Source organism: Brassica napus, chromosome C6 (genome assembly GCF_020379485.1).
Source record: "Brassica napus cultivar Da-Ae chromosome C6, Da-Ae, whole genome shotgun sequence".
Taxonomy (NCBI): Eukaryota; Viridiplantae; Streptophyta; class Magnoliopsida; order Brassicales; family Brassicaceae; genus Brassica; species Brassica napus.
The window spans coordinates 45953778-45979063 of record NC_063449.1 but is presented as its reverse complement, the minus strand read 5'-3'; the positions used below and the strand labels follow the sequence as shown (position 1 = coordinate 45979063).

General features: G+C 37.0%; 5 protein-coding genes across 8 annotated transcripts; 3 read left to right on the top strand and 2 right to left on the bottom strand.

Moving 5' to 3' along the window:
- The first annotated feature begins 1032 nt into the window (after positions 1 to 1032).
- Positions 1033 to 3527, top strand: LOC106406106 (cytoplasmic tRNA 2-thiolation protein 1). Its single transcript, XM_013846699.3, has 10 exons — positions 1033 to 1288; positions 1522 to 1627; positions 1713 to 1855; positions 1940 to 2059; positions 2123 to 2235; positions 2314 to 2406; positions 2673 to 2713; positions 2794 to 2860; positions 2950 to 3061; positions 3148 to 3527. The coding sequence occupies exons 1-10, from the start codon at positions 1190 to 1192 to the stop codon at positions 3307 to 3309; spliced, it is 1056 nt and encodes a 351-aa protein (XP_013702153.1). The 5' UTR covers positions 1033 to 1189; the 3' UTR covers positions 3310 to 3527.
- Positions 3528 to 5645: 2118 nt separating this feature from the next.
- Positions 5646 to 8853, top strand: LOC106406105 (L-ascorbate oxidase homolog). The gene is made up of 7 exons (XM_013846697.3): positions 5646 to 5908; positions 6000 to 6109; positions 6672 to 6942; positions 7214 to 7659; positions 7736 to 8101; positions 8274 to 8352; positions 8441 to 8853. The coding sequence occupies exons 1-7, from the start codon at positions 5768 to 5770 to the stop codon at positions 8651 to 8653; spliced, it is 1626 nt and encodes a 541-aa protein (XP_013702151.1). The 5' UTR covers positions 5646 to 5767; the 3' UTR covers positions 8654 to 8853.
- A 336-nt stretch (positions 8854 to 9189) lies between these two features.
- On the top strand, positions 9190 to 11860 carry LOC106406002 (enoyl-CoA hydratase 2, peroxisomal). 2 transcript variants are annotated; one of them, XM_022704104.2, is made up of 11 exons: positions 9190 to 9384; positions 9467 to 9489; positions 9647 to 9752; positions 9998 to 10068; positions 10160 to 10232; positions 10449 to 10488; positions 10674 to 10737; positions 10825 to 10975; positions 11066 to 11136; positions 11233 to 11406; positions 11565 to 11860. In XM_022704104.2, exons 1-11 carry the CDS (start codon positions 9325 to 9327, stop codon positions 11650 to 11652), a joined length of 921 nt encoding a protein of 306 aa, XP_022559825.1. In that variant the 5' UTR covers positions 9190 to 9324; the 3' UTR covers positions 11653 to 11860. The 2 variants fall into 2 exon arrangements, with proteins under 2 accessions (XP_022559825.1, XP_013702030.1); XM_013846576.3 differs by having other exon boundaries at positions 10665 to 10737.
- On the bottom strand, positions 11833 to 16007 carry LOC106406001 (prolyl endopeptidase-like). Its single transcript, XM_013846575.3, has 12 exons — positions 15195 to 16007; positions 14852 to 15071; positions 14564 to 14764; positions 14398 to 14468; positions 14123 to 14285; positions 13365 to 13958; positions 12894 to 13274; positions 12736 to 12811; positions 12599 to 12662; positions 12371 to 12506; positions 12183 to 12296; positions 11833 to 12093 (listed from the first exon to the last, which is right to left on the bottom strand). Exons 1-12 carry the CDS (start codon positions 15527 to 15529, stop codon positions 12028 to 12030), a joined length of 2421 nt encoding a protein of 806 aa, XP_013702029.2. The 5' UTR covers positions 15530 to 16007; the 3' UTR covers positions 11833 to 12027.
- Positions 16008 to 21707: 5700 nt separating this feature from the next.
- LOC106405826 (probable alpha-amylase 2) lies at positions 21708 to 25093 on the bottom strand. 3 transcript variants are annotated; one of them, XM_022705288.2, is made up of 13 exons: positions 24904 to 25091; positions 24567 to 24652; positions 24380 to 24430; positions 24268 to 24301; positions 24116 to 24153; positions 23675 to 24028; positions 23303 to 23448; positions 23113 to 23225; positions 22713 to 22801; positions 22494 to 22616; positions 22363 to 22398; positions 22165 to 22263; positions 21708 to 22069 (listed from the first exon to the last, which is right to left on the bottom strand). In XM_022705288.2, the coding sequence occupies exons 3-13, from the start codon at positions 24395 to 24397 to the stop codon at positions 21878 to 21880; spliced, it is 1242 nt and encodes a 413-aa protein (XP_022561009.1). In that variant the 5' UTR covers positions 24398 to 24430; positions 24567 to 24652; positions 24904 to 25091; the 3' UTR covers positions 21708 to 21877. The 3 variants fall into 3 exon arrangements, with proteins under 3 accessions (XP_022561009.1, XP_022561010.1, XP_013701828.1); XM_022705289.2 differs by lacking the exon at positions 24567 to 24652 and having other exon boundaries at positions 24904 to 25093; XM_013846374.3 differs by lacking the exon at positions 24904 to 25091 and having other exon boundaries at positions 24567 to 24897.
- Positions 25094 to 25286: the final 193 nt, after the last annotated feature.

Genomic DNA, 25286 nt, shown 5'->3' with positions numbered 1-25286 from the left:
ATGATCTAACTTCCCTGTGTATTGTTCTTAGTCGTACACATGACCCCATCTTGACTAACTAAGCATCTGCATCGCTAGCACCCAAAATGGAATGCTTAATTTTTTTTCGTTCTGATTTAAAAATAAAAATTAAAAATGAAAAATGAACCAATCGCGGGCCACCACGTGTCAGTGGGGTCCGTAAACAGTGGGAACAACCGAGCTTACTGCGTTTTGCGTTTTTTTTAAGCGCTGCTGCTTAATTTTTTTTTAAAAAAAGTGGTTAAGCACGTTAATGGTGGGCTAAGCTCTTATAATTGAATGATAGAATCAAAGTTCTGTAGTATTTATGAGGTTAAATGCGTTGGTATAAAAGCAACATGACCCGCAACTATCATGACTCCTAGTGGTTGATTTGTCATTGTGATTGACATAATTGCACAAAACGTATAAAGTGAAAGCGAAATGAATGAGGTTTGATATGAACAAATGAGATAAGAATCAGTGAAACACATCCAAGAAACGTCGTTTCACTTTTGTATTCACTATAGTGAAAGCCTGGGCGTTTGAGAGCCGTCGGTTTCGATTCTGATTTTTGGATTGGTATTATGCTCGTAAGTCTGGAATTTACTAATTATTGATCCGGGCTCATTTCAGTTCCTTTCAAGTTCGGTTTAGATCGGATTGTAACCAATATTGTAAACTATCCAAAGAAAAAAAAATTATAACCTGAAAATTTGACAAAAAAAAGTTTAAAATATATAAATTATTCATAAATCTAATTAAAAATTAGTTAAACTATCTAAATTAGTTTCGGATATATTCGGATACTAGTTCGGATTTTGATTCGGTTCGGTTCGAGTTATACCTAGACCCTAAAGTACTAAATTCATAAGTCACGTTCGGATATTTTTATATAGCGGTTTGGATCTGGTTTTGGTTTTTTCGGTTCGGGTTTAGATAGTTACTTCGGCTTCGGATTAAACTCCCGTGCTAGTCATGTGGTTCAAATACTTTTGTAGTCTTATAATGGGCCTCTATTAATGGGCCAAAAAAATCATTAGGCAGAAAATAGCCACTAAGTAATCAGGTAGAGAGAACTCGCGAAAACGTCGTCGTTCTGAGATATCACTCCATTGTAGGTTGGTTTAACCGGCACTAGCTTCTCGCCGCCGGCAAGTAAACCCCCGAGTTTCATTCCACCGGTGAGATGGAGAAAGGCGAAGCGAAGAGCAAGAAACCTCCTCGTCTCTGCTGCATCTGTAACGAGAGACGACCCGTCCTCAAAAGAGCCAAAACCCTTCAACAAGTAATCTCACCTCACTTCTCTCTGTTTTTTTTTTGCTCTATGAACAAACTTCAACTGAGATTTCACCTCTTATCTGAGCTTTTTCCATTGATTTAGAGTTCTCAATCCTCGTGGTTCGATAAAGATTCGAACTTTGAATCCCTCGGCTGTGTTTATTAATGTAAAGCTTAGAACTTGAAAAAAAGATTTAGTTTCTCAGTCTCTTGCTACTTGTTGGTGTGGTCGCTCAAAAGATATGCAGAGAGTGCTTTTACGAGGAGGAGATTCACCAAGCCATCGTCAAGAACCGGCTGTTTAAATCCGGAGAGCGTGTTGCTATAGGCGCCTCCGGTGGAAAAGGTTAAATCTTTTTACCTTTTGGAAGATGATTCCGACAGTTAAACTAAACTGTATGAAAGCTTTGTGTGTGCTCCTGGTGGTGCAGATTCAACGGTGCTGGCTTATGTGTTATCAGAGCTAAACAGACGCCATAGCTATGGGTTAGACCTCTTCCTTCTCTCCATTGATGAAGGGATCACAGGTTACCGTGATGATTCTCTCGAGACCGTTAAAAGAAACGAACTCCAAGTAAAAGCTTTTTTTTTTTTTTTTTTTTGAATAGAAGAGTCTTTTTTTTTTCATCTAAAGGATTCTTTTTGTTTGGGGTTCTAGTATGGGTTGCCTCTTCAGATTCTTTCGTACAAAGATCTGTACGGATGGACGATGGATGATATTGTGAAGATGATTGGTCTGAAGAACAATTGCACCTTTTGTGGTGTCTTCCGTCGCCAGGTATGAATATTCATAGCGTTGAACAATTACTTAGTTGTTTTTTTTTTTATGTTTTTCGTGAAGGCGCTTGATCGAGGAGCTGCATTGTTGAAAGTAGATAAGCTGGTGACTGGACATAACGCAGATGATATAGCTGAAACGGTTCTCTTGAACATACTTAGAGGAGATATCGCTAGGTATGTTTGTTTCTTGTAATGCTATAATATGTCTTCTGTCTCTAAGTTGATTGGTTTGTATAACTTGGCTTATTGTAGATTGAGTCGGTGCACATCGATCACTACAGGTGAAGACGGTCCAATTCCAAGGTGTAAACCTTTCAAATATACATACGAGAAGGAGATTGTTATATATCCTTTCTTACTCCAAAACCTCAGTGAATGTCGGCTCTGAGATTTTGGGGGGCTATAAACGGTTTAAGAAGGATTTCAATAATTTGGAGGTTTAAGTTTTTTTTTTTTTTTACAAATTTAGGGGGTCTATTTATAATATATATTTTTTTCGAAAATCTTGGGTGCTTGAAGCGAATGTTTCATCTAGCTTGGCCTAGGACCGCGGCCCTGGCTGTTATATGTCAAACATAAAATATTGTGAAACCTTAACTTAGTAGCCACACGTATGCGTATTTCAAGAAGTTGGACTACTTCTCAACCGAATGTAAGTTTCACTACTAGTGTTCTCTGCTAGCTGAATGCATATGTTATTAGAGCTGATTGATTGGTTTATTGTGGTTGCAGGCATATACTCTCCTAATGCTTATCGTGGGTTTGCACGTGAGTTCATCAAAGACTTGGAAAGACTAAGGTTATTTGTTCAAACTTTATGTTGTTGTATATTCGTCATAACCAGATGAGAAACTAAGTCTTTAACTTGTATTATAAATAAACTTTTAGGCCAAGAGCTATTCTGGATATCATCAAATCCGGTGAAGACTTCAGAATTGCGACGACCACAAAAATGCCTGAGCAAGGGACGTGTGAGCGTTGCGGCTACATTTCTAGCCAGGTGAGAGATTTTTTTTGCAAAAATAAAGACCTTTCTGTTAGTGTGAGATTGCATTTGTTTTTCTTGAATGAACAATGATGATGCAGAAATGGTGCAAAGCGTGTGTGTTGTTGGATGGATTGAATCGTGGTTTGCCCAAGATGGGCATTGGAAGAGCTCGAGGAGGAGGTGTAAACGGTGGTGATCATAAGAAGGAAACTACTGTGAAAACTCTTGAGAGCAAGCAATGTGGATCTCTGGATTTCTAAATTTTGAGAGAAGTGGTCTAAAAATGCAGAAACTGGTTCTGTATAGAAGAAAATGTTAAAATACATCATTGTTTGTTAGTGATTATTGAAATTTTTACTACATTAATGATCCAGCTGGTCAACTTGACCAAACTCAATCCAGCCTGGTTTTGACAATCATGCATTAAATGTTCCACTCAAGTCTTCTGATTTGAAATTTAAAAACAGCTTACTACTTTTTTCGGCTTTGCAACAATCTGGTTATACGACGCCGTTGCTTGGTCTAATCACTGTACTATGTAGGCGAATGTTGTCCACACATGGAACACTTCATCCATGCATGTTCCTTGTTCCTTATTACATTTACAGCCACTGTTACGTAGTTTAACGCGTTTTGCATCTCTTTTGCATATGTTCCTTATTATTGTCATCTTTTTGAAGTGTTGTCATTTATGCAGAGGCCTATCAGTATCAACTTTATTCCATAACTATTATTAACATGTTGTGGACCCCACTGGCACATTCAAATTGCCCTGACCCGTCGCTTGCTCCACCCAATTATATTTTTCTTTATAGCAGAACTCTATTTAGTAATTAAAATGTTATTTTTTTCTATTTACTTTACCTTGATTATTGGAGATTTAATTTGACAATAGTGCTAATGACTCACATAAGAAAGAAAAAAAGTGCGTATTTATTGGCGACAAATCCGGAAAATGTAAACGCAAGGAAGTCTAATGTCCTAATTTTTTCCTTCGATTACTTTGTCACTCGACTCACTTCTTTGATTTATGGTTTCACCATGTGGTTTTAGATTCACTCAAAGCCAAAACTTGAGAATAACAACTGAAGAAAATACTCTGCACTCCAGAAGAACGAAGTTGGAGAAAATGGAATATAACTTCTGATATGCCAAAGACATTGATACTTGACTTCCAAAATACATTTGATCTTGTAACCAGGAATGGGCCCTTTCTTCATCTTCTAGTAGCTATAAAGGGCAAACAAGAACCAAAAAAGAGGATAAAACGATATTATTCCATATCCAAATTAATAATAGAGGCATAGTATAAAGGAAATATATAACTTTAGATGGCCTATTTATTTGTAGCTTTTGTGTGTGTGTGTGTGTGTGTTATCTTCGTTCTGGAGTTTATGTTCATGTTTGTCACACTTTTTATAATCAATTTGTCAAATATTTAGTCTAGGCGGTTAGTTGTGTCATCTTTTTCTTTTTGTTGTTGCTTAATTGATAAAGCATTGCACTAGGATGTTTGTCTCCAAATCCATATTTGAAAACGTTCCTTAAAAGTTAAAACAATAGATTTTACTAAAAGAATTTCTCAAACAAATAATTTTAGATTTTCTAATACAGATTAAGAAATAATTACAATTCCTTATAATTTTTATATCAAACAATTTGATATAACTCCAAATCAATAACAATTCACAAATATAATAATTGTCTATTTTAATATCTTTAATTAATAGTAATTAATAACATGTGCATTAAAAACTTCAAAAAAATTATCTTTGAAAACAACAAAAGTTTTTTTTTTTTTGGAAAAGAAAAGAGTCGAGTAAGAGATTGTAAAAACGCCATGTTGTGTCCTACACTTCTACTAAACTACCACAGATTTCCCTCTAAAACAGTCAATGGTTAGTTAATACGAACGACTAAAGATAACAAAAATGTTATAATTCCTCCGTTTCAATATAGATAATGTTTTAGAAAATTTGTTTTGTTATACTTTCTCCGTTTCAATATAGATAATGTTTTAGAAAATTTGTTTTGTTTCAATTTACGTGAAGTTTTGAGATTTTAAGAAAGTTTTAAAATTTTAAAGTTAATTTTAACTTTATTGGAAACTGTTCAACCAATTAGATTTTACAGTCTTTTTTATAATTGGTTAACTGATTTTAAAATTATATCTTTAAAATATTTTTCTAAGAAAATATAATTTTCTTAATCTTTGTGCAATATTACAAAACATCAAGTATGAAAATATAATTTTCTTAATCTTTGTGCAATATTACAAAACATCAAGTATTATGAAACGGATAGAGTATTTGTTTTATCAATCACCAGTTTGCCAATAAAAACAACCCAATAGTTAATCAATCACTTAACAAAAGTTTACCACAAATATTCGTTAGTCCTAATAATTATGATTTCTCCTTTAATTTTTTTTTTTGTTTTTAATGCACAAGGCATAGAAGAATGGGCAAGTTGCTTATTAGCCATGTGGATTGTGGGAGACAAATACAGATTTCAAAGTAACACAGAGTCGCTCGTGGGTCCAGCCACCGACACTGACCTTTGTTTTCTTCTCTCTTATTCGTTCCCCTCTTGCTACTGTTTAATCTCTTTTATATACGTTCCCTCTCTTCTCTCCTTCACTCTTAGACTCAAATCTGTGTACATGTAAGAGCTAGAGATCACGCCAAGAAAATACATTTCTTCATTCACCAAAAAAACATGGTGGCCAATGCCTCACTCGCCGCCGCATTAATCGTCGGCTTTGCGCTTCTCTTCGCCGTCACGGCGGAAAGTCCGTACAGGTTCTTCGAATGGAACGTCACTTACGGTGATATCTACCCACTCGGTGTTCGCCAGCAGGTACAGTACTAATATTAAATTTATACCAAGTCTTCGGTTTGGTTTAGATCCGGTTTTATAGCTGCGGATCTCACATTTTTTTCCGGTTTAGGGTATTCTGATCAACGGGCAGTTTCCGGGACCGGACATTCACTCCGTTACTAATGACAATCTCATCATTAACGTCTACAATAGCCTCGACGAACCTTTCCTCCTTTCATGGTAAATATCATTCTAAATCTAAACCATTTGCAAATCTGTTACAACGATACAATACTATTAGTTAAAAATAGATAATATAATTACTGTTAAACACTGAAGTCCGTCTTTGTCTGATTGATAGTAGTAGTTAGTCGGCCACTAGTTTTTATTGGTTCGTGAATAGTTTTTTTGCTTTTTTTAGTAATGACGTAAAAATAAAACGTGCTTGTAAGAAAAAGACAATGAAGTACGTAAGAATTTTTGTTTTGTCTACATTCATGTCGGACTCGGTCCACAAAATAAATGACTTACCCACATACGACATAATTAGTTGGGTAATTAGGGTTAAATTCAACTAAAGACAGACTTTATTAAATAATTTCTGCATGGGGTGTTACAGTGACTTGTGAACTACATTTTCAGACATTTACTTGTGGGGAAGTGGTCCATCACCTTACCAAAGTATTAGCTGTATCCGCATCAATTCGATCTTAAAGCACACTTCTCCAGACAAGGCCTAGATCAACAATTCATAATACTTTTGGGGTTAAAAACTAATATTTTGAAAATAATAATTTTGAAGGAATGGAGTTCAACAGAGGAGGAACTCGTACGTGGATGGAGTGTACGGCACGACTTGCCCTATCCCGCCGGGACAGAACTACACTTACATTCTTCAAGTGAAGGATCAGATCGGAAGTTTCTACTACTTCCCTTCTCTCGCTTTCCACAAAGCCGCCGGTGGTTTTGGTGGCCTCCGCATCCTCAGCCGTCCTGGTATCCCAGTCCCTTTCGCTGACCCTGCCGGAGATTACACAGTTCTCATCGGAGACTGGTACAAATCTAACCACACGGTAAGTAATTATTGCGAGGTTGACCCTTCCACAAGGCAGGGCCTAACCTATTATGAATGTAAACATTTTTAGATTATTAAAAAGGGGTTTTTGATAAATATAATATAGCATTCATTCAAAAATAAATAAAAAGAGTAAATAAATAAATAAAAATTCGATAATTTGAATATCTTTGCGAAATAAGTATAATAACTCTTTAATATTTAGAGGTTTTGCTTCTTGTTCTTGTTTTAAAAAAATTTATGTGAGTTTTTTTATTTTGTTTCTGTAGGATTTGAAGGCACAGCTTGATAGTGGTAGGAAGCTTCCTTTACCAGATGGTATCCTCATCAACGGCCGTGGAAGTGGTGCCACTCTCAATGTTGAACAAGGCAAGACATACAGGTTGAGAATATCCAATATAGGGCTACAACACTCTCTCAACTTCCGCATTCAGAACCACAAGATGAAAGTGGTTGAAGTGGAAGGGACTCACACTCTTCAGACTACTTTCTCTTCTCTCGATGTTCACGTTGGTCAGTCTTACTCGGTTCTTGTGACCGCCGACCAGCCTGCACAGGATTATTACGTGGTGGTCTCTTCTAGGTTTACCTCGGATGTCTTGACCACCACTGGTGTTCTCCGTTACAGTGGTTCTGCTGGTGGTGTGTCTGGACCTATTCCTGGTGGACCAACCGTACAAATAGACTGGTCTTTGAACCAGGCTCGAGCCATCAGGTACCTTACTTGCTGGACAAGAAATCTTGATTCTTGGCTTTTTATCTAAATATGTTATTATGTTTTTGTGTTTTAGAACTAACCTTACGGCGAGTGGACCAAGGCCAAACCCACAAGGATCATACCACTACGGTATGATAAACACCACAAGAACTATCAGACTCGCTAGCTCTGCTGGTCAAGTCAATGGGAAGCAACGATACGCTGTGAACAGTGTATCGTTTAATCCGGCAGACACTCCTCTGAAACTCGCGGACTACTTCAAGATCGACGGTGTTTACAGAGTTGGAAGCATACAGAGCCAACCCACTGGTGGAGGAATCTACCTCGACACGTCTGTTATGCAGACCGATTACAGAACCTTTATTGAGATTGTGTTCGAAAACTCTGAGGATATTGTCCAGAGTTGGCATCTTGACGGTTACTCTTTCTGGGTTGTTGGGTAAGTGTCTTTCTTTTATACCTTAAACTATAATATATCATTGTGTCAAAAAAAAAAACTATAATATATCCATGGAAAACACAATAATATATTATTTTGTTATATTTTACATGGTATGGTGATATTCTCGACCTCCCAATATAAACTGGACTAACGTCATATTGTGATATAGGATGGACGGTGGGCAATGGACTCCTGATAGTAGGAACGAGTACAATCTACGTGATGCAGTAGCTCGCTGCACCGTTCAGGTAAACTTACAGTAAAAGCTAGTAATTTAAGCATGTCTTTTTGACAAAATGTGAACCATTGGATTCATATTTTCTTATTGATCTATAGGTGTATCCGAGTTCATGGACGGCTATATACATTGCACTGGACAACGTAGGGATGTGGAACTTAAGGTCAGAGTTCTGGGCAAGGCAGTACTTAGGACAACAGTTCTATTTACGCGTCTACACAACTTCCACTTCTCTTAGGGATGAGTACCCAATCCCCAAGAACGCTCTTCTTTGCGGTAGAGCTAGTGGTCGTAGCACCAGACCGCTTTGAATTGTGGAGAGATAAGAGAGATGGTCAACCAAACCAGCTGATTCGTTCTCGATGAGTGTTTTCTTGTTTTATTCATTCTTCATTTTGCTAATGAATGGAAGAGTTGTTGTCAAATCATTATGTCAGTTTGTAACGATCTCAGCTCGAGGTCTCAATTCTTATTCTTTCTTTTTTATATAAAAAATAACTTTGGAGGGAAACTTTATTTGATATAGTTATATAGTTCTATCATAAGCCTTACTAGCGTAGTATATTACATTTTGTTTAACAAGCCAAGACAAGAATACAATCTAAATAGTGCAGGATAAGTATCAAATGAGCAGATAACATACTAGACTAACCACTAGACTAAATGCTCAGTGATATGAGAATAACAGATTACGTTTACGACTAAAACCTATACGTTGTTCTTTTCCTCTGCTTTGTCTGAATGAGTGAGGCAGAGAGATTTACAATGATGCATATAACGCAATAGATAATTTTGAAAATATTAAATACTATCTTCGAGTAAAGTGTATCGGGATTTGAATTTCCAGTGGTCACATAAAACGACACCGTTCGAATATCATTTTTATAGTTAACTGTCTTATCTAAAAATCATTGAGCACAAAAGAGGGAAGAAACAGCAAATACACACGGAAGCTAAACTCTGATCCTGATCGGCGGAGAAGATGGCGACTAGCGATTCTGAATTCAACCCCGATCTGCTCCTCGCTCACAAGCTTCCCGAGGTTTGTTTCCATCTCACTTTCTTTTATACGATCGAGACGGAGCTTGATCCTTGTAAATCTCACTTTCTTCTTTTGATCGCAGACGCGTTCCACCTACAACGAAAGGTTTGCATCTTCTTTCTCTGTGTGTTTTGTATTGGTGATGGATCATAGATGATTGAGAAAACTCGATTGCGCCAATTGCTATTTGGACTTTGAGATAGTTAAGAGGAACAGAGAGATCTATTGATTTTGATTGCTTGTGGTGGTTAATTAAAAATAGAGATGTAGCAATCTATGCTTTGGGAGTAGGAGCTTGTGGCCAAGATGCTGTTGATTCCGTTGAGCTCAAGTTTGTCTATCACGAGAACGGCCAAGAACATGTCCAGGTATCTATTAGCGTATATGATAGTATGGTTCAATGTTGGTTCATTGGTTAATTGTGAAATGGTGATTGAGTCTGTAAACCGGATTAAACCGGAGTCTAGTTACTACAGTATATAAAGAACGTTGTGACAGAAAGATCAATAACAGTAAAGCATTTCATCATTTTGACTTCTGTCTTCTTGAGCTTTGCTATTAGCATCATTGCTTTTCTTGAGTTAATAGATGTTACTTGCTATAATTTGTATAGGTTTTACCAACTTTTGTTTCACTGTTTTCACTTGGATCTCTTACTGATGGACTGGATTTGCCAGGTTTTAAGTAAGCTGTTTTTTTGTTTTGTTTTTTTTTTGAGGTTTTGCATCGTAATATAAGACATGATGATGATGTTGTTTTGTATCTTGTATGTAAGATATGATCCTAGTCTCCTGTTGCATGGACAGCAGTACATTGAAGTATACAGGCCATTACCTTCCAAGGCTTCTGTAAGTATATTACCGCCCTTGTATATATACACACATGACTTGTATAAATAAGTTCTGTGATTCTTCCCTCATCTTCAGGATTTTTATTTGTTCACTGGTACTCTAGTAACATTGGTTTCAGGGGTTGTGAGAGATTCTATACCAGGCTTCTTCTATTTTCCAAAGTAGCATATGCATATGCTTCATTTTTCTGATTGAAGTTTTTTTTTAACGCAGTTAATTAACAAAGTAAGCCTAGCTGGATTGCAGGACAAAGGTATTATCCACTAGTGTTTTTGGTTTGTGCGTCACCTTTACTTAGCCAGTTAGCCCTAACTTCGAGAGAAAATGAGATTCTTTGGTTATGCATTCAGCATTGAGAATAGTAGATTTAAGGCTTTTTGAGTCAATCTTTTGTATTCTCTCTCTCTCTCTCTCCTGACGATCTTATAGGTAAAGCAGCTATCCTTGAAATAGAAACCAGAAGTTACGAGCAAGGTTCAGATGAACTGTTATGCATGAATCGGTAATGATGTATCTAGAAGCACCCTTTTTTTTCCTGGGAGTTTTAGCTTCGAAACTCGGGAACTAATTTGGGACCTTAATTCCGCAGGACGACTGTGTTTTTACGAGGAGCTGGGGGTTTCTCAAATTCATCTCAGCCATTTTCTTACAAAAACTATCCAAGTAACCAGGGCTTAGCTGTGAAAATCCCCCAAACACAACCCTCCGCAGTGTGCGAAGAGCGCACCCAACCATCACAGGCAAGTTGATAGTGTAAAAATCTTGTTTGCATTAGTTTTGTTCATTGAGGTTTACTTTGCTAACTCCTGTACATTTATATTTATCTGCAGGCATTGCTCTATAGGCTCTCTGGTGACTATAACCCTTTGCATTCAGATCCAAACGTTGCAAAACGTGCCGGGTTAGTTAACCACTTCTTTAGCTGCTAATTCAGATCAGTTTAAGTTTATGTATACTCGCAACTGACACCTGTTTCTTCGACTTATGCTGAATGAAGATTCCCACGCCCGATATTGCATGGACTTTGTACGCTCGGGTTTGCAATAAAGGCAATCATCAAGTGTATATGCAACGGTGACCCAAGTGCTGTCAAAACCATATCTGGAAGATTCCTCGCGACTGTTTTCCCTGGTGAAACTCTGATAACCGAGATGTGGCTCCAAGGCTTGAGGTAGAGTTTTGCTCTCTCGCTCTCTCTCTCACATGTATTGTTCTATATCACAAAAGCAAAAGCTGAACTTAGCTTTCCATTCTCTCGCTCTCTCTCTCACATGTATTGTTCTATATCACAAAAGCAAAAGCTGAACTTAGCTTTCCATGTATTTACAGGGTTATATATCAGACCAAAGTGAAGGAAAGGAACAAAGCTGTGTTATCTGGTTATGTTGATATTCGTGGTTTGTCATCCTCTCTTTAAGAAGTTTCCTCTCCTAAGTTGTCCATCTAAGGACTGGCATACAGTTACACTTTAAAGACTCTTGAAGCTTGCTTGTTGGAAACAGCTATAAATAAATAGTACCTTTTTTGCATTCTTGATGTTTGTATCACGTGTTGGCTGTTGTAAATGTGGTGAAACAGAAGATGCAAATGTGCTCAATGAAGTAATAAACTTTGTTGACTTGGTCCATGTTCTTGGTAAATATCAAAAAGTCATAACAGACTCGTAAAGCCTGAACGAAAAGCTGAAAATTGTTAAAAGAACTGTTTAAATGTAACTCATACAAAATCCATTTTTGGACAGAACAAACTGAGAAAGATCTCTGGTGCCGGCAGGTAAGGAATTTGTGTTGTTTTACTCGGTCCATGGAGCATTCACCATCTTTGCCATGAACGAATAACGATCAGCCGCCTCATCAATCTGTTTAACATTTTCAAAATCAGTTAGCCATGGAAACTGTATGTTACATGATGTAAAAAACTAAGCATTGAGAATTCTGTCATTATTACCATCTTTTTGGTTGGGCGACCAGCTCCGTGGCCGGCTTTAACTTCGATACGACCAATTATGGGGTTTGTCTGTGGACTGTTCTCTAAGCTCGTGCACAACACGTGCTGCAGCGTCTGCAGATGTATACGAGTTTACCAATACGCATTCTCAAATTAAACGTTAAGAATAAAAAGGTGTTGAAACGGACCGCAAGTAACTTCAAAGAGTGAAGAGGCACAACTCTGTCATCGTGATCAGCTGTCAGTAACATGGTTGATGGGTACTGAACTGAATTACCCGTTTGTTGCTCCCATGGCCTCTTCACATTATGTAGAGGCGAGTACCTTTTGTATTCACACCCAATTTGTAACATTGTATCAGTATTGGGAGACATATCGGCATAACATCAAATAACATATATTTTAAACAAACTCACTTTATCAGCGAATGAAACTCCTCTTCGTTCTCGGAGCAACCATAGTCAGTAGTCCATGCATGGCCTATGCATACATAACATCTGTTGAGTTATGAATACATTGAAGAACGAAAAAGAGTGGAGATAACTGAACTCACCTATGGTAAACTTGTGAAACCGTAGCATATCCATGACACCCACGTGAGCCAAAGCACAACCAAAAAGGTCTGGTCTCTGCACAGAATCAAAACCTTTATCTCTAAGTGTGCCAACTTAATGGAAATGATCAGCTTTCTATGCATCTGTGTAGACTTACCTGATTAATGCAAGCGCCGATCAGGAGTCCACCATTACTGCCGCCTTCGATACACAGCTTGCTGGGTTGTGTATAACCAGCGGACACGAGATACTCTGCCCCAGATATGAAGTCATCAAAGCAGTTCTGCTTGTTGGCAAGTGATCCCGCTTTGTGCCATTCCTCACCATACTCCCCACCACCTCGAATGTTTGCAATGCAGAAAACAGCACCGAGATGCTTGCTAAGCACAATGCGACTTGCGCTGAAAGATGGTGTTATGCTTATGTTAAAACCACCATATGCATAGAGTAAACATGGGTGTGATCCATCTAGCTTGATATCTTTTTTCGCCACAATGAACATTGGTATCTTCGTTCCATCCTTGCTGGGATAGAAGACCTATGAACAGGACCAAAAGCAACTCTTAACATACGCACAGCAAAAATAATTATGTAAGAAATAGGACGATGCTACAAGAAAATGTGTTACCTGAGTGGCTTGAAACGCCTCCCTGTCAAATCCAGGTACAGCGACCTCTCGGAATACCTTAACCTCTGGAGCTTCATTGGCTAAGTCACACTTGTAAATCACACCGGGAGTGAGGAAGCTAGTAAAGCTAAAGAAGAACGTATTGTCTTTGCGCCGAGCAGAAACATCAGATACTGAACCAATATCTAGAGGTAATTGGTGAAGCAAAGAGCCAGATTTCATGTCCCTAATTTGCAGAATGTGCTTAACATCGCTCATATAGCATGTGACCAGTTGATTCCCATTGACTGCACAAGCCGACGCTAAGACATCCTTTTCATGTTCTCCAACAACATCAGTCCAGCTGTTTGGTTCCTTCAGATCAACCCGGACTAATTTGTACTTAGGCGCATCTTTATTTGTCAGGAAAGTAAACAGTGTCTCATCATTTGAGATAACATTATATTGTGCGTCAAGTGTGTCAACAAGCTTAATGAACGGAAGAAAACTGCTGCTTCCTCTGAAACTTTCAAGACCTCCAGAAAGTGAAGACAGATCGCAGTAGTACAATTTGTTGACAGGGTCACAACCCTCTTCAATGGTCATGATTAGAAACTGCATGAAGGTACAACATGATGATATATAAATGGGAGCCAAAAACTAACAACTGAAGTTCTGGATAAAAATAACTGATAAATAATACAGAACCAATAGGAAAAAGTGAGTTTAAGAGCTTAATCAAAAGTTAAAGAACCCAAGATAAGAACTGCTTGTGTTACCTTCCCATCGTCAGTGACTTCAGCTCCGAACATATACTTGGGATTCTCAGAATCTCTCCAGCACAAGATATCTTGAGACTGTTCTGTCCCAATGAAATGGTAATACAGCTCATGATATAGGTTGGAGTTAGTCTCAGTCCCAGCATCAATATCCTCTCCATACCTGCACAAGAAAAACAAATCAGACGCGCAAAGCAGCAAAACTATCTGAACTATACTAAAAGGCTTCTTCCAACACATCTTGTCCAGAAATAAAGTATTATATAGTGAATTACTTGGGGGCAGGGTAGCGACCATAGAAAAATCCTTTACTATCGTGCGTCCATGTAATCCCACTGAACTTAACCTGTTAAACAAAAGGATCAATAAAATATATCACACTATTGTTGGTCGAACTTTAATGATCAATACCACTAATCAGTACCGGCTTAATCACCATACCCACGATAAAGTATCAGGCTCCACTTTCTTATCTTCAATCTTGATCAGCTTAATCGTCACCCAGTCACTACCACTAGAACTAAGACCATAGGCCAAGTACTTAGCATCCTCGCTAACAGAAAAGGTGTTTAACGCCACAGTTCCATCATCACTAATAGTGTTCGGATCAAGCAAAACCTCCGGCTCAGCGTCCAAATCATCCTGATCACAATAGCAATCAAAGTCAATGAGAAAACGAAGCTCAAGCTAAATGCCTATGTACTAATGATACAGAGCTCAACAAAGCACCTGCATATACAACACATCCTGGGCTTGTAAACCAGTGTTGTGGAAGTAAAAGTACTTATCCCCTCTCCTGAACGGCGACTCGTAGCGCGGGTGATCAAACAGAGCCGTTATATTCTCACGAAGCTTCTCCTTCGTTTCGCACTTGGCAAGCACGGAATCAGTCAGTTTCACTTGGCTATCGACGAACTCCTTCACTTCTTCAGCATCAGGATCCTCTAACCTATCGAATCACACAATCCATAACGAATCCAGGTATCATCAATCTCAAAAGTCAAAATCCAAAATGTGATTCAAAATCTCACAAACCTAAACGAATGCAGCCAGGTGAGAGCGAAACGCTTACCAACGATACGGATCTGTGATTTTGACGCCGTGATAATCCTCGACGACGGAATCATCGCGCCGAGCTGAAGGATAGTGTAGTAGCTCGCCTAGCACCGAAGAAGATCCCATGATCGCTGAGCTGGGACGGGAAGAAGAAGGCGACGAGCAATAACGACGAGAATTAGACACGCGTCGATTGGAGAAGGCTTCGTTGAGGAGGAGAAGAGAAGAAGAAGAAGAAGATTTGCGTAAGATATTTATATGGAGGCGGCGCGTGAAGCGGAAATGGATTGCTGGGACTGTTACAAACGCGAGAATCTGAGAACGCGCGTGATGTGCAAACGCATTCAGCATCGGTCTTCTCTAGATTGATGCATAGGATGATGTGGAACTATATTTAAAAAGGCTTTAGTAGAACCCAAGGCCCATATTTACAACGACAAGGTGATATTAAGCTTGAGTCCATTATATAAAAGCCCATCAACACTCGTTTTTTTTGTGTTGAAACATGTAAACACTGGTGACACAGACTTTTCACCGTTTAGGCTTAACAGTAGGTTTTGGACTACCGCAATTTGTTTTCTTGTTTTTTGCATTAAATACTGTTCACGCAGTTTGCAGAAGACTAATCATACTCTACACGATAGACTCCCACATAGAAAGCAACTAATGGAGTCTTTGCGATTTGACTGAACGAGAGAATAGTAATATAATACTACTAATAACTTTGACCTACGTAACGGGAACGGTGAAACGGACTATAGCGTCACAGGAAATCGCGAGTCACGCGCGCATAGCTACGAAGCGTAGATATAATAAAGTTGGAAAAAAAAAAAAAGTTGGAGATTGCCTTGAAAGGATGATTTAAATGGAACTGACACAGTTCCAATGATGAGGCTACTAGGGAAAGGTTTAGCTGAACTGTAAATTTTTCATTTATTATTTTCAATAGTATTTTTAAATTAAAGGTAAAGTATATAAATAAATAAAATATAGTATTCCTTATTTAATCTGTAGAACCGTAGGCACGTCGAAGACGTCGTGCATTATACATGTCTACTCAGTCACGTAAAGTCGTATTACCCATCCATAGGTTAGTTTGCCTGCGTAAAGATTCAAAAAAAAAACACAGAAATAAAACACCATGTAATATATATATATATATATATAACTCGGTTCATTTGGTTGATTTCATCTCATCCTTCATTAAAACAGCTAACTTCTTGGTTAATCTGATGCCATCGATAATTGGAAAACAGTTTCGAACCATCTAAAACCTAATTAATAAAAAAAATTCCATTAAGGAGATAAATTTATAGGATTTTCGACTCATTTTCGTTTTATAAGTTGATGACTACAATGCAAGGAGAAATAAGAAAGTATAAAGACAATCTATTTTGGATTAGCAACAAAAACCTTTTTTTCAAAACAATTAAAAGACTACAATATCGCAGAGCCTAAATACCTCGTAAACTACTCATCAGAATGTTAAGATTCAACATATATTATCATCACATATCTGTATATACATTCCAACTTACAAAAGAAAACAAACGATAGCTATTTTACATATATATATACATTCCAACTTACAAAAGAAAACAACGATAACTATTTTAAGTTTGAACTTGGTTTTTCTCCAACCATGTTAACAGATTAAACATTACCATCACAAAACATAGAAACATGCAATTTTACATATAAACACTAGTTACCAGTTAAATATAGATTCCAACTTCAAGAAAACAAGACATCATAATAACATTGTGTGGGCTTCAAAAACATAAAAAGGTAGAGCAAATTCTCCTTTTCCATCACAACAATATTCTCATATTATCTCAAATCGAGTAATGGGTCCTCTTTTTAATGATTTTACCTTTTCCTGGATGATGTGAACGTCTCCAACGCCACCACTACTCCCAAATTAACCTCACACCGGTCACCGCCATTGAGAATTTAAGAGATGTAGAGGATCCAACAATCAAGTGATGAACGTGATAAATCTTACAAACCCAACAAAAGATTAGAGCACTCTCCAGTCTAAACGACAAAGGCAAGCAAAAAAAAAAGACCTCCGAGAGATCAATCAAATCAAAGGAAATAGGGAATGTGTAAAAATGACTTCATCGAACAAAAGAAGTGACGGTCACATATAATAAGGTTAAGTGAATTAGAGATAATACCATTTTTCTTCAAACTCTGGTCTTAGTGATCTTGATTACCATGATGAGCCAATGTACTATCTTGAATACATCAAATCATGAGGGGTTTTACAAAGAAACCCTAACAGATCTCTATTGGCAGTATGCCCACCTCCTCTCACAAAACACAACGTGGTTACGTACACTTATACACAAATATATTCAGAAAGGAGGTGGACAGAATGCCAAAGAACTCTGTAAGAAATTCTTTTGTCAAACCCACATGATCAAAAAGGTTACCGATCCAAACTTTACCTTTTATATACGGCAAGGAGCAAAAAGTGTTTCAACATAAAAGAAGAGAACAAAAGATAAAGCAAAAACCTAGATCGATAGAACAATAGTGAGAGAGTATTTATGAGGTAGAGAAAGAAGCAGATGGTTTCTTTTAATGATACTATGATAGTATATGTAGAATTGTTGTATAGCAAGAAACTGTGACCAAAAAAAAAAAAAAAAAAGTTGTATAGCAAGAAATTTATGAACTGATAAATATTTTATTAAGAAAAAAAAAAGAAACCAAACCCTAGAATCTGTTGTCACAAAGCTACGGAGAAGATCGAACAACAGACGTCTCGAAAGCTGGAAACTATATGGATGGGTTTAATCAAAAAGGTGAGGAGATCAGTTTAAAGATTCAGATTCGAAAAGACATAAGATCTAACAACTATGAACAGAAAAACAGTGAAGGGAGAGAGAGAGAGATGCTATATACGAAGAAGATATCATGAAAACAGAAACCTAATACTATAAGCTAAACAAATTTCTATGGATTTTTGTTTTACTTTTCTTTTGGTTGTTTCTCTCTCTTTTTTTAATGACAAAAGAAACTACGGGGTTCTCTTTTATGCATACGGCCTACCGTTCGTTTTCTTCTTCCTTTTCATACTTTTTGTCCGGACCACAAGTTAAATGGCACCACGCTTTCTAGCTGACTATGGTTATTAATTTATAATGCCACTGAACTGACAAAATATAATTAAGAAGTTACAAACTGGATAACAAAATTATAATCGTAAAGAAGATAGTCAAATGTTACAAGCAAATTTAGAATAACGAGTCACAACCTTGTTGTAGAACACACAAAATTGTCAACGAGAGTCCAAGTTTAATAACTCTTTAACTCATTTGAGTCCCGATATTAATAGGGTAGTTGCGTGCGTCCATAACAATCATTGAATAAATTTTTATCAAAATTTCGATGATAGGAGTTGTTTGATTCGATAAATGGTCCGACCTACAAGCTTGGTATCTTTTCTTCCCAACTCTCATCCGAACTTGGACATATTACGACCCATACCAAATTAATAGGAAGCTAATAGAAAGAGAGAGATAAAGAGAGTTTAGCTTCTTGTGATTTTCAAAACATTTTGAATTTATACAAATTGTTTTGTTTATACTTTATACCATGTATATATGGAAACTTTAAAATTAAGAAATACTACAAAAGAGAAGTAATTGTTTTAAAGTACTCGTATTATATTATATTCTTGAGATATGAGAATCATGTAAGATTAACAAAGCTCTGACTTCTGTGTGAGGCAACTTCCAACTGATGGGTCCATTTACTACTCCACCATGGAGTGGATTGCAGAATCCTAGGCTCATCTAAATACTTCCACAGATTTTAGAAATAAGATAAGTTCCTTTTAACCTAGTAATTAACCATGATACGCTAATTACTCCATAAAGTATTCAAGAATAAGGTCCATCCCTGTTTGTTTTCTTACTTCAAATGACGAAAAAATACAATTAAAATGACATCATTTCATAATTTATTATAAGATCATATTTTCCCTTCTGTCGTTTGATATGTCGCACTCATCACTCCCACAACCTGCAAAGTTTCTCATTTATTCCTTGTGACAATTTGTTTTGAAATCTTGTTTTCTTCTTATTTTATTCACTGGTTACAGTATTTTCTTAATAAACGGAACACACTCCAGTAAAATTAACTTTTTATTAGAAGTATGGATGAGTAAACATTGCATGCCTTGCGTGCATTAACTGCAACAACTCATAATTTTCCCCACTATTTATTGCCTCAAAATCTACCACTCCACCCAAACAGGTCTCTCCATTAAATTCCCACATCTTACTAACTTTCCATCAACATTTTTAAATCACGGAACCGAACCATCATACATTAAACCACATTTCAGTAGATAATAATGACATGTTGATTTAGTTGGATTTTATTCATTTCTTTGAGGAATGCAAGTCGTATACGTTTGTAATATCTTGTTGCCTAGTCACTAATAAAATCATTGTAATTATATGAACTATATATATACAAAAGAAAGAAGCTGAATCTTCAAAGTTAGTCTGAACGGGTATAATACAGTTTTGTTGAAGAAGATATGAACCAGGTTGACCAACTAGGTTTCGTATTTGTTTTGTTTGAATTTGAATTAATCGGTAAAACGAAGTTAATACTCTTTCGACAAAATCGAGTTTATAAAGAATAAAAAGCAGAAAAATGAAACGTCGGGTTTGTGGAATAGTCAGTGACTCAGTGGTATGATTAATTTAAAACTATTTAAGAATTGTCTGATCACATGTACTCTCCATAACATGTACAAGCCATCGATCTATTTACACACGCTTTGATATTTTAAAAATTCATGACAAGACGAACATATACATACATGAATTTTCGGATATCGTGTCTAGAATAGTAAAGTATAACAGTGTCACAGTGTTTTTACAACAAAATACGATTTTGTAATATATACGATACACAGAGATATTTAAAAAAATGTTATTCATGCTTGATCGATCAACGATCAAAGTAAAAACGTTAATAGATTTTCAGATTAAAGGCATGAAAATGAGAACTCGACTGTCAAAAAACGTCAACACTTCTTTTGGTTTGCTTTTAGAAAGTTTTCTTTTGTACACCATCTTCGGGACATTCTCTTTATACAGCAAAAGTTATGGGGTCTATGTGTCCGAATGGAGGAGTGGGACAAGTGCAGTTCTCCTGCACATACAGTTCTCCCGCACTGCATTCACCATTCACCATTTTCTGTTTGTAAAAACAGTTCAAGCGGGAGGTCTGCATGCAGTTCAATATTTTTTGTCTCATCCGCCAACATTTGGTAGTGTTGATCTGCTTTTTTTTTTATTGTCAATAAATAACTTTGTTACAACACATAACTTTAAAAATATATATATCTACTTTTATGAATACAATATTTTTATTTTATTTTATTTACAACTTTAACAATACAAAATTATCATTCTCTACTTATTATTTTTTGTCATATAATATTTAATTTTTATAAATAAGAAAATAAAAGAAGTATAAGTATCTTATAAAACATTTACAGGCATTTCGGCCGATCCTATAACATCTAAGATATTTGTTTAGATATCTAAGTGTCATTTTTATTGTTTTAATATATGATCTATAGTTTTGAACTGATTTTGTTATTCATAAGTTACAATAAATTATTTGATATGGTTCTCTTCTGCATGATCCGCTTGATCTGCACTTGTCCTGCTTGATCAGCATGATCTGCTTGATCTGTCCTGCTTGAACTGTTTCTACCATTCGAAACCTATATCATTTAGACGTTAGCTGCATGATGGGACTGCTTACAGACGGGACATTCTCGCTCTATCACATGCTCATCATCATCAACATCGTTTTCTCTGGTTAACAACTGCTTATTTTCTCATATCGTTTCATATATCTGCTTTATCAAAGTAGTAATGAGCCTTGTAGCTAGTCCATAACCATTAAACAAATAAGAAGAAAAATTAGTATAAGATCTTTTAACCCCCCGCATGTCACGTGAAGCCAGAATGGTGTTCATGATTGAATCGATTTTGTTCTTTATGCAGTTCCCAAGTTTTGAATATATTAAATATACACGATTGAAACAACATACAAAACTAGTCCAATATATAAGAAAATAAGTTGGAAAAGACTGTGTGCGGGGTCCAACCTCAAACGATAAGACATGATATGCTGCAAGGCAAAAAAGGGTATAGGGCTTTTGTTGTTAAAGTTTCAAAATAAGAATCATGAATTCCTATTACTATATAATATACACATCAGCTGTTTCTCGGCTCCTCTAGCGCTACTCTAGTGGCCACCAATAACTTGCGTATTATTATTTTGTATTTCTTTAACATTCTATTTTATCCTTTGGGTAGAATATATATACATCTATATGGTTTTGAGTCTTTTGACTAATAGCATAGAGTAAGTGTTTTTATCCTACTAACAAAACCCATTGCAATTTACATCATCATGTGCTTTTAAAATCAATTCTTTTGGGTATTATCTTGCAATTTGGACTATTTTGGAAAACAAACACGAGTCAACCCAAAACACAATAGTGCTCACTTTATAAATTGAACATACGTAGATAACTTGTAACATATGGCGTCATGGAGATGTAGGTAACGGACATTATTTAAATAATTTAATTCAAGATAGAAAGTGAGTTTATTTATATGGAGCCAGGACCTTCGAGACGAAGGGAAAGGTTTACTTGTGCCAGACGGCATAGCGATGACCACTTGTTGCTAGAGTCCACTCTCTACCAGAAGGACACCAAGAGGCGTCTCCAAGCTTCATGCACAGTTTCTCACCAACAATGGCTGCGTATAAGTTAGACTTTGCTTCCAAAATACGGATCGTTGACCTACTGTGAATATCCTGTCGCCTCCTAACGTCAATCTGTCAAATGAACAATAAGGAAAGAACAGAATGAAAATATCAGCTCGTGGTACTAAAGGTTAACCAGAGAGATTGAAGTGAAGTGAACAACATACCAGTTTGACAATCTGGTCATGAATCGAGCTTCCCCAATCATAGAAGTGGTCATAGAACACACATGGGATGCCTGGATGCGTAAGTATATATGCATAGCCCTACAAAGACACAAACACACATCTTTACCTCCATTAGGGAAAACTCGAAACGCAAGGAAGTGATTGTGTTTTTTTGTTTTGTTTGGAGAACTTCTTTACCTCCATAATATGGTGTGAAGGGAAAGGCCAATGAGCCTGTGAGAGCAACCAAAAAAAAAAAAGTAAGCAAACATGTGGACTCTGTTTATAAACCGAAGTGCATAGAATATATATTTATGTGACATAATAACCTGAGTAGAACCAGTGTCGTGGTTATCAAGAAAGGTGACAGCTCTTGAAGGCCACCATCCCATTACTCCCGGCGGCTTCCCTTGTGCATCACGTAAACGCCAATACTGACCCATCACAGCTTCCTAAAAGTATATCATCAAATGACATGTGAGATTCAACAAAATGAAGAAACTATGAATCATATACACAAGGAGCTGAAACGAACAATGCATATATACCTGCAGGATTCCTTTAGTGGTGAAGTCAAATGCAGCTGAACGCTGTCCCGTGGCATCAATCCAATTGATTATACGCTGTCTATGGCTATCTACAAAGAAGGAATAAAAACAATGTTATCATTCCAACAACAGTAAACACAAATGTTCAAGAAATGGTTAGCCGGTAATTAGACGTTTTTAGAAGGGATTATTGATCAGGCAGACGCGTAGACCGATTTTTAGAACACCTAAACCAACTTTAAAAATGGTTCAAGAAAAATTGTTTCGTTTAGACCCCATTTGACAGTCTAGACCGGTTTTTAGAACACTGGTAAAAACAGAGTTGTATTGACTGATCGAAACCACTTGTGAAAACATTTAAAACGGTATAAGAAGAAGAAAGAAGAAGAGTTATGAAAACCTTGATTATAGTCAAGACCATGACCATTGTAGTTACAAGAATCCCAACATTCACCAACCGAGAACAACGGTTTCGCTGCTCCTATGTATTCCTTCACATACTGAGCTGAATAGCTACACACAGTTTCGCATTTAAAAAAAAACTCCTCCACACAACAAACAAACAAGATAATCAAAAACACCTTCCTTACCCTCTAGCAAAGTCAAAACGAAAGTCCTGAAACCCAACTGTATTACGCAGCCAACGAAGCCAACCGATAATATCTTTCCTAACAAAGTGTTGAGTGTGATCAACATTCGGAACTCCATTGAAATTATCTCCCGTGCTTCGGTTCCCCTGTAAATAAAAAAAAACGTTTTTCTTTAAACGCTCTAATGTTTTTTTTTTTTTGATAACTCTGGTATCTGGGCAGCCACATTCCCAACTATCCCCGAAAGGGATCCAGCGCCTCAACGGAAGGAATGTTAAATCGTTGTGGCCAAAGCTCGAACCCGGATGGCGTGTGATTGTTAAAAAAAAAAAACATGTGAAAGATGAATCATCATCATCATCACCGACTCACTTTTCCTCCGGTGCACGAAGTGACAGCGTGTTCATCCCACGGTAGCGAGCTCCCATCGTAGCGGTTATACGTTCCACCGTGTCCTCTCGTAGTGCCAATGCGATGGTTGATGACGATGTCAGCCATAGCTCTGACTTTGTACTGTTTCATCTTGCCAAGCAAGGATTTCAAGAGGTGCTCGGAGCCGTATGCTGAGTTTAGCGAGTAAAGGTCCTGTGGAAGGTAACCTTCTGGTGCAAGAGACTGAGATGGTGGTGGGAGCCACGCGGAAGTGAAGCCTGACTTTGAGATGTCTGGAACTTTTGCGTCCAAGTTTTTGTACCAGTTGTGTTTATGAGACTCCCAGTTATAAGCCTGAAACAGAGTTTTTCTCTTAGGATCCAAACCAAAAAAGATTGAACGTTTACTTAAAAATGTCGAAAAAGAAGATGAGGAGCTTACCTGGAGAATGACTTCCCTTCCATCACGCATAACCGCACCTGATATATAGAGAAGCAAGAGACTTAATGGTTGCAGCTTTTATAACTGAAACACTCATGGACAAGGCTAAATACTATATTAAATATTTGGTGATTAAAGGTTAATGAACATACCGATATCAGTTTGGTCATTGCATCCATCAAAGACCTGCAATTCAAAGTAACATGCTTTTAAATAAATCAACGAGAGATGATAACAAGAAAGAAAACGAAAAGGGGCACTTACATTGTTATAGTAGCCCATGTCTGAGAAATGAGTTCAAAGTTTAATAATCGCCTGCAAAGACAACCATATTTGCATAAGGAAGGGATAAATGCAACAATAGCAAAAACTAAGAATGAAGACTTAATCTATCTGATCATACACAAAGCAAAAACCTCTAGATTTAAAGAACAAAAGGAAGATCAAATACCAAGGGGAAAGAGAAAGAAGAGCTACACAGCTATGTAATCTTGCGATGATGTGCTTCTACAAAGTCACTTAAAACAAACAATCCTCCTGCATATACATATATATAGCAGAAAGAAGGAACGTGAAGTGATCGAACAGGTAATGATCCTTAAAGAATCAGAATCAAAAGTCAAAACAATTTTTGGCCGCAAACACACAAAACATAGAACTTTCTAAAAAGGTGACAATGAAGATTGAAGAGGAAACAAAGTAACAAACGGAGCAAAACCAAAGTAGAAGATTCGATTCCGCGTAGAGGATTAACAGATAGATGATGAGCCAGTTGCAGAATACAATACCTTCTTCCGGAAAAGGTTGAATTTTTTTTTTTTTTTTTTTTTGAGTGGAGAATCAATCTCACATTGAAAGAGATAAACTTTTTGCCTCTCTACAGATAGATGTTTGAGTTTCCTCTCATTCGTCCTCTGATTAGAAAACTCTAGACACGCGTTGACTCCTGAGATTACTTAATAATTAAGATCGTATGACACGCGGTCTGTATGTAACACGGACAAGGACAATACATTCCTGAAGAAGAATCATTTTGAAAGTTTCACACTTTTGTATATTTATATATAGAGAGAGAGATGAGCAGCGGTTGTGTCTTTCCCTGTTTTCTTCCTAATCTGCAAACTTGTGTGATCTAATGGTCTGAGAGAATGGTTGGTATTCGGTTTAATTT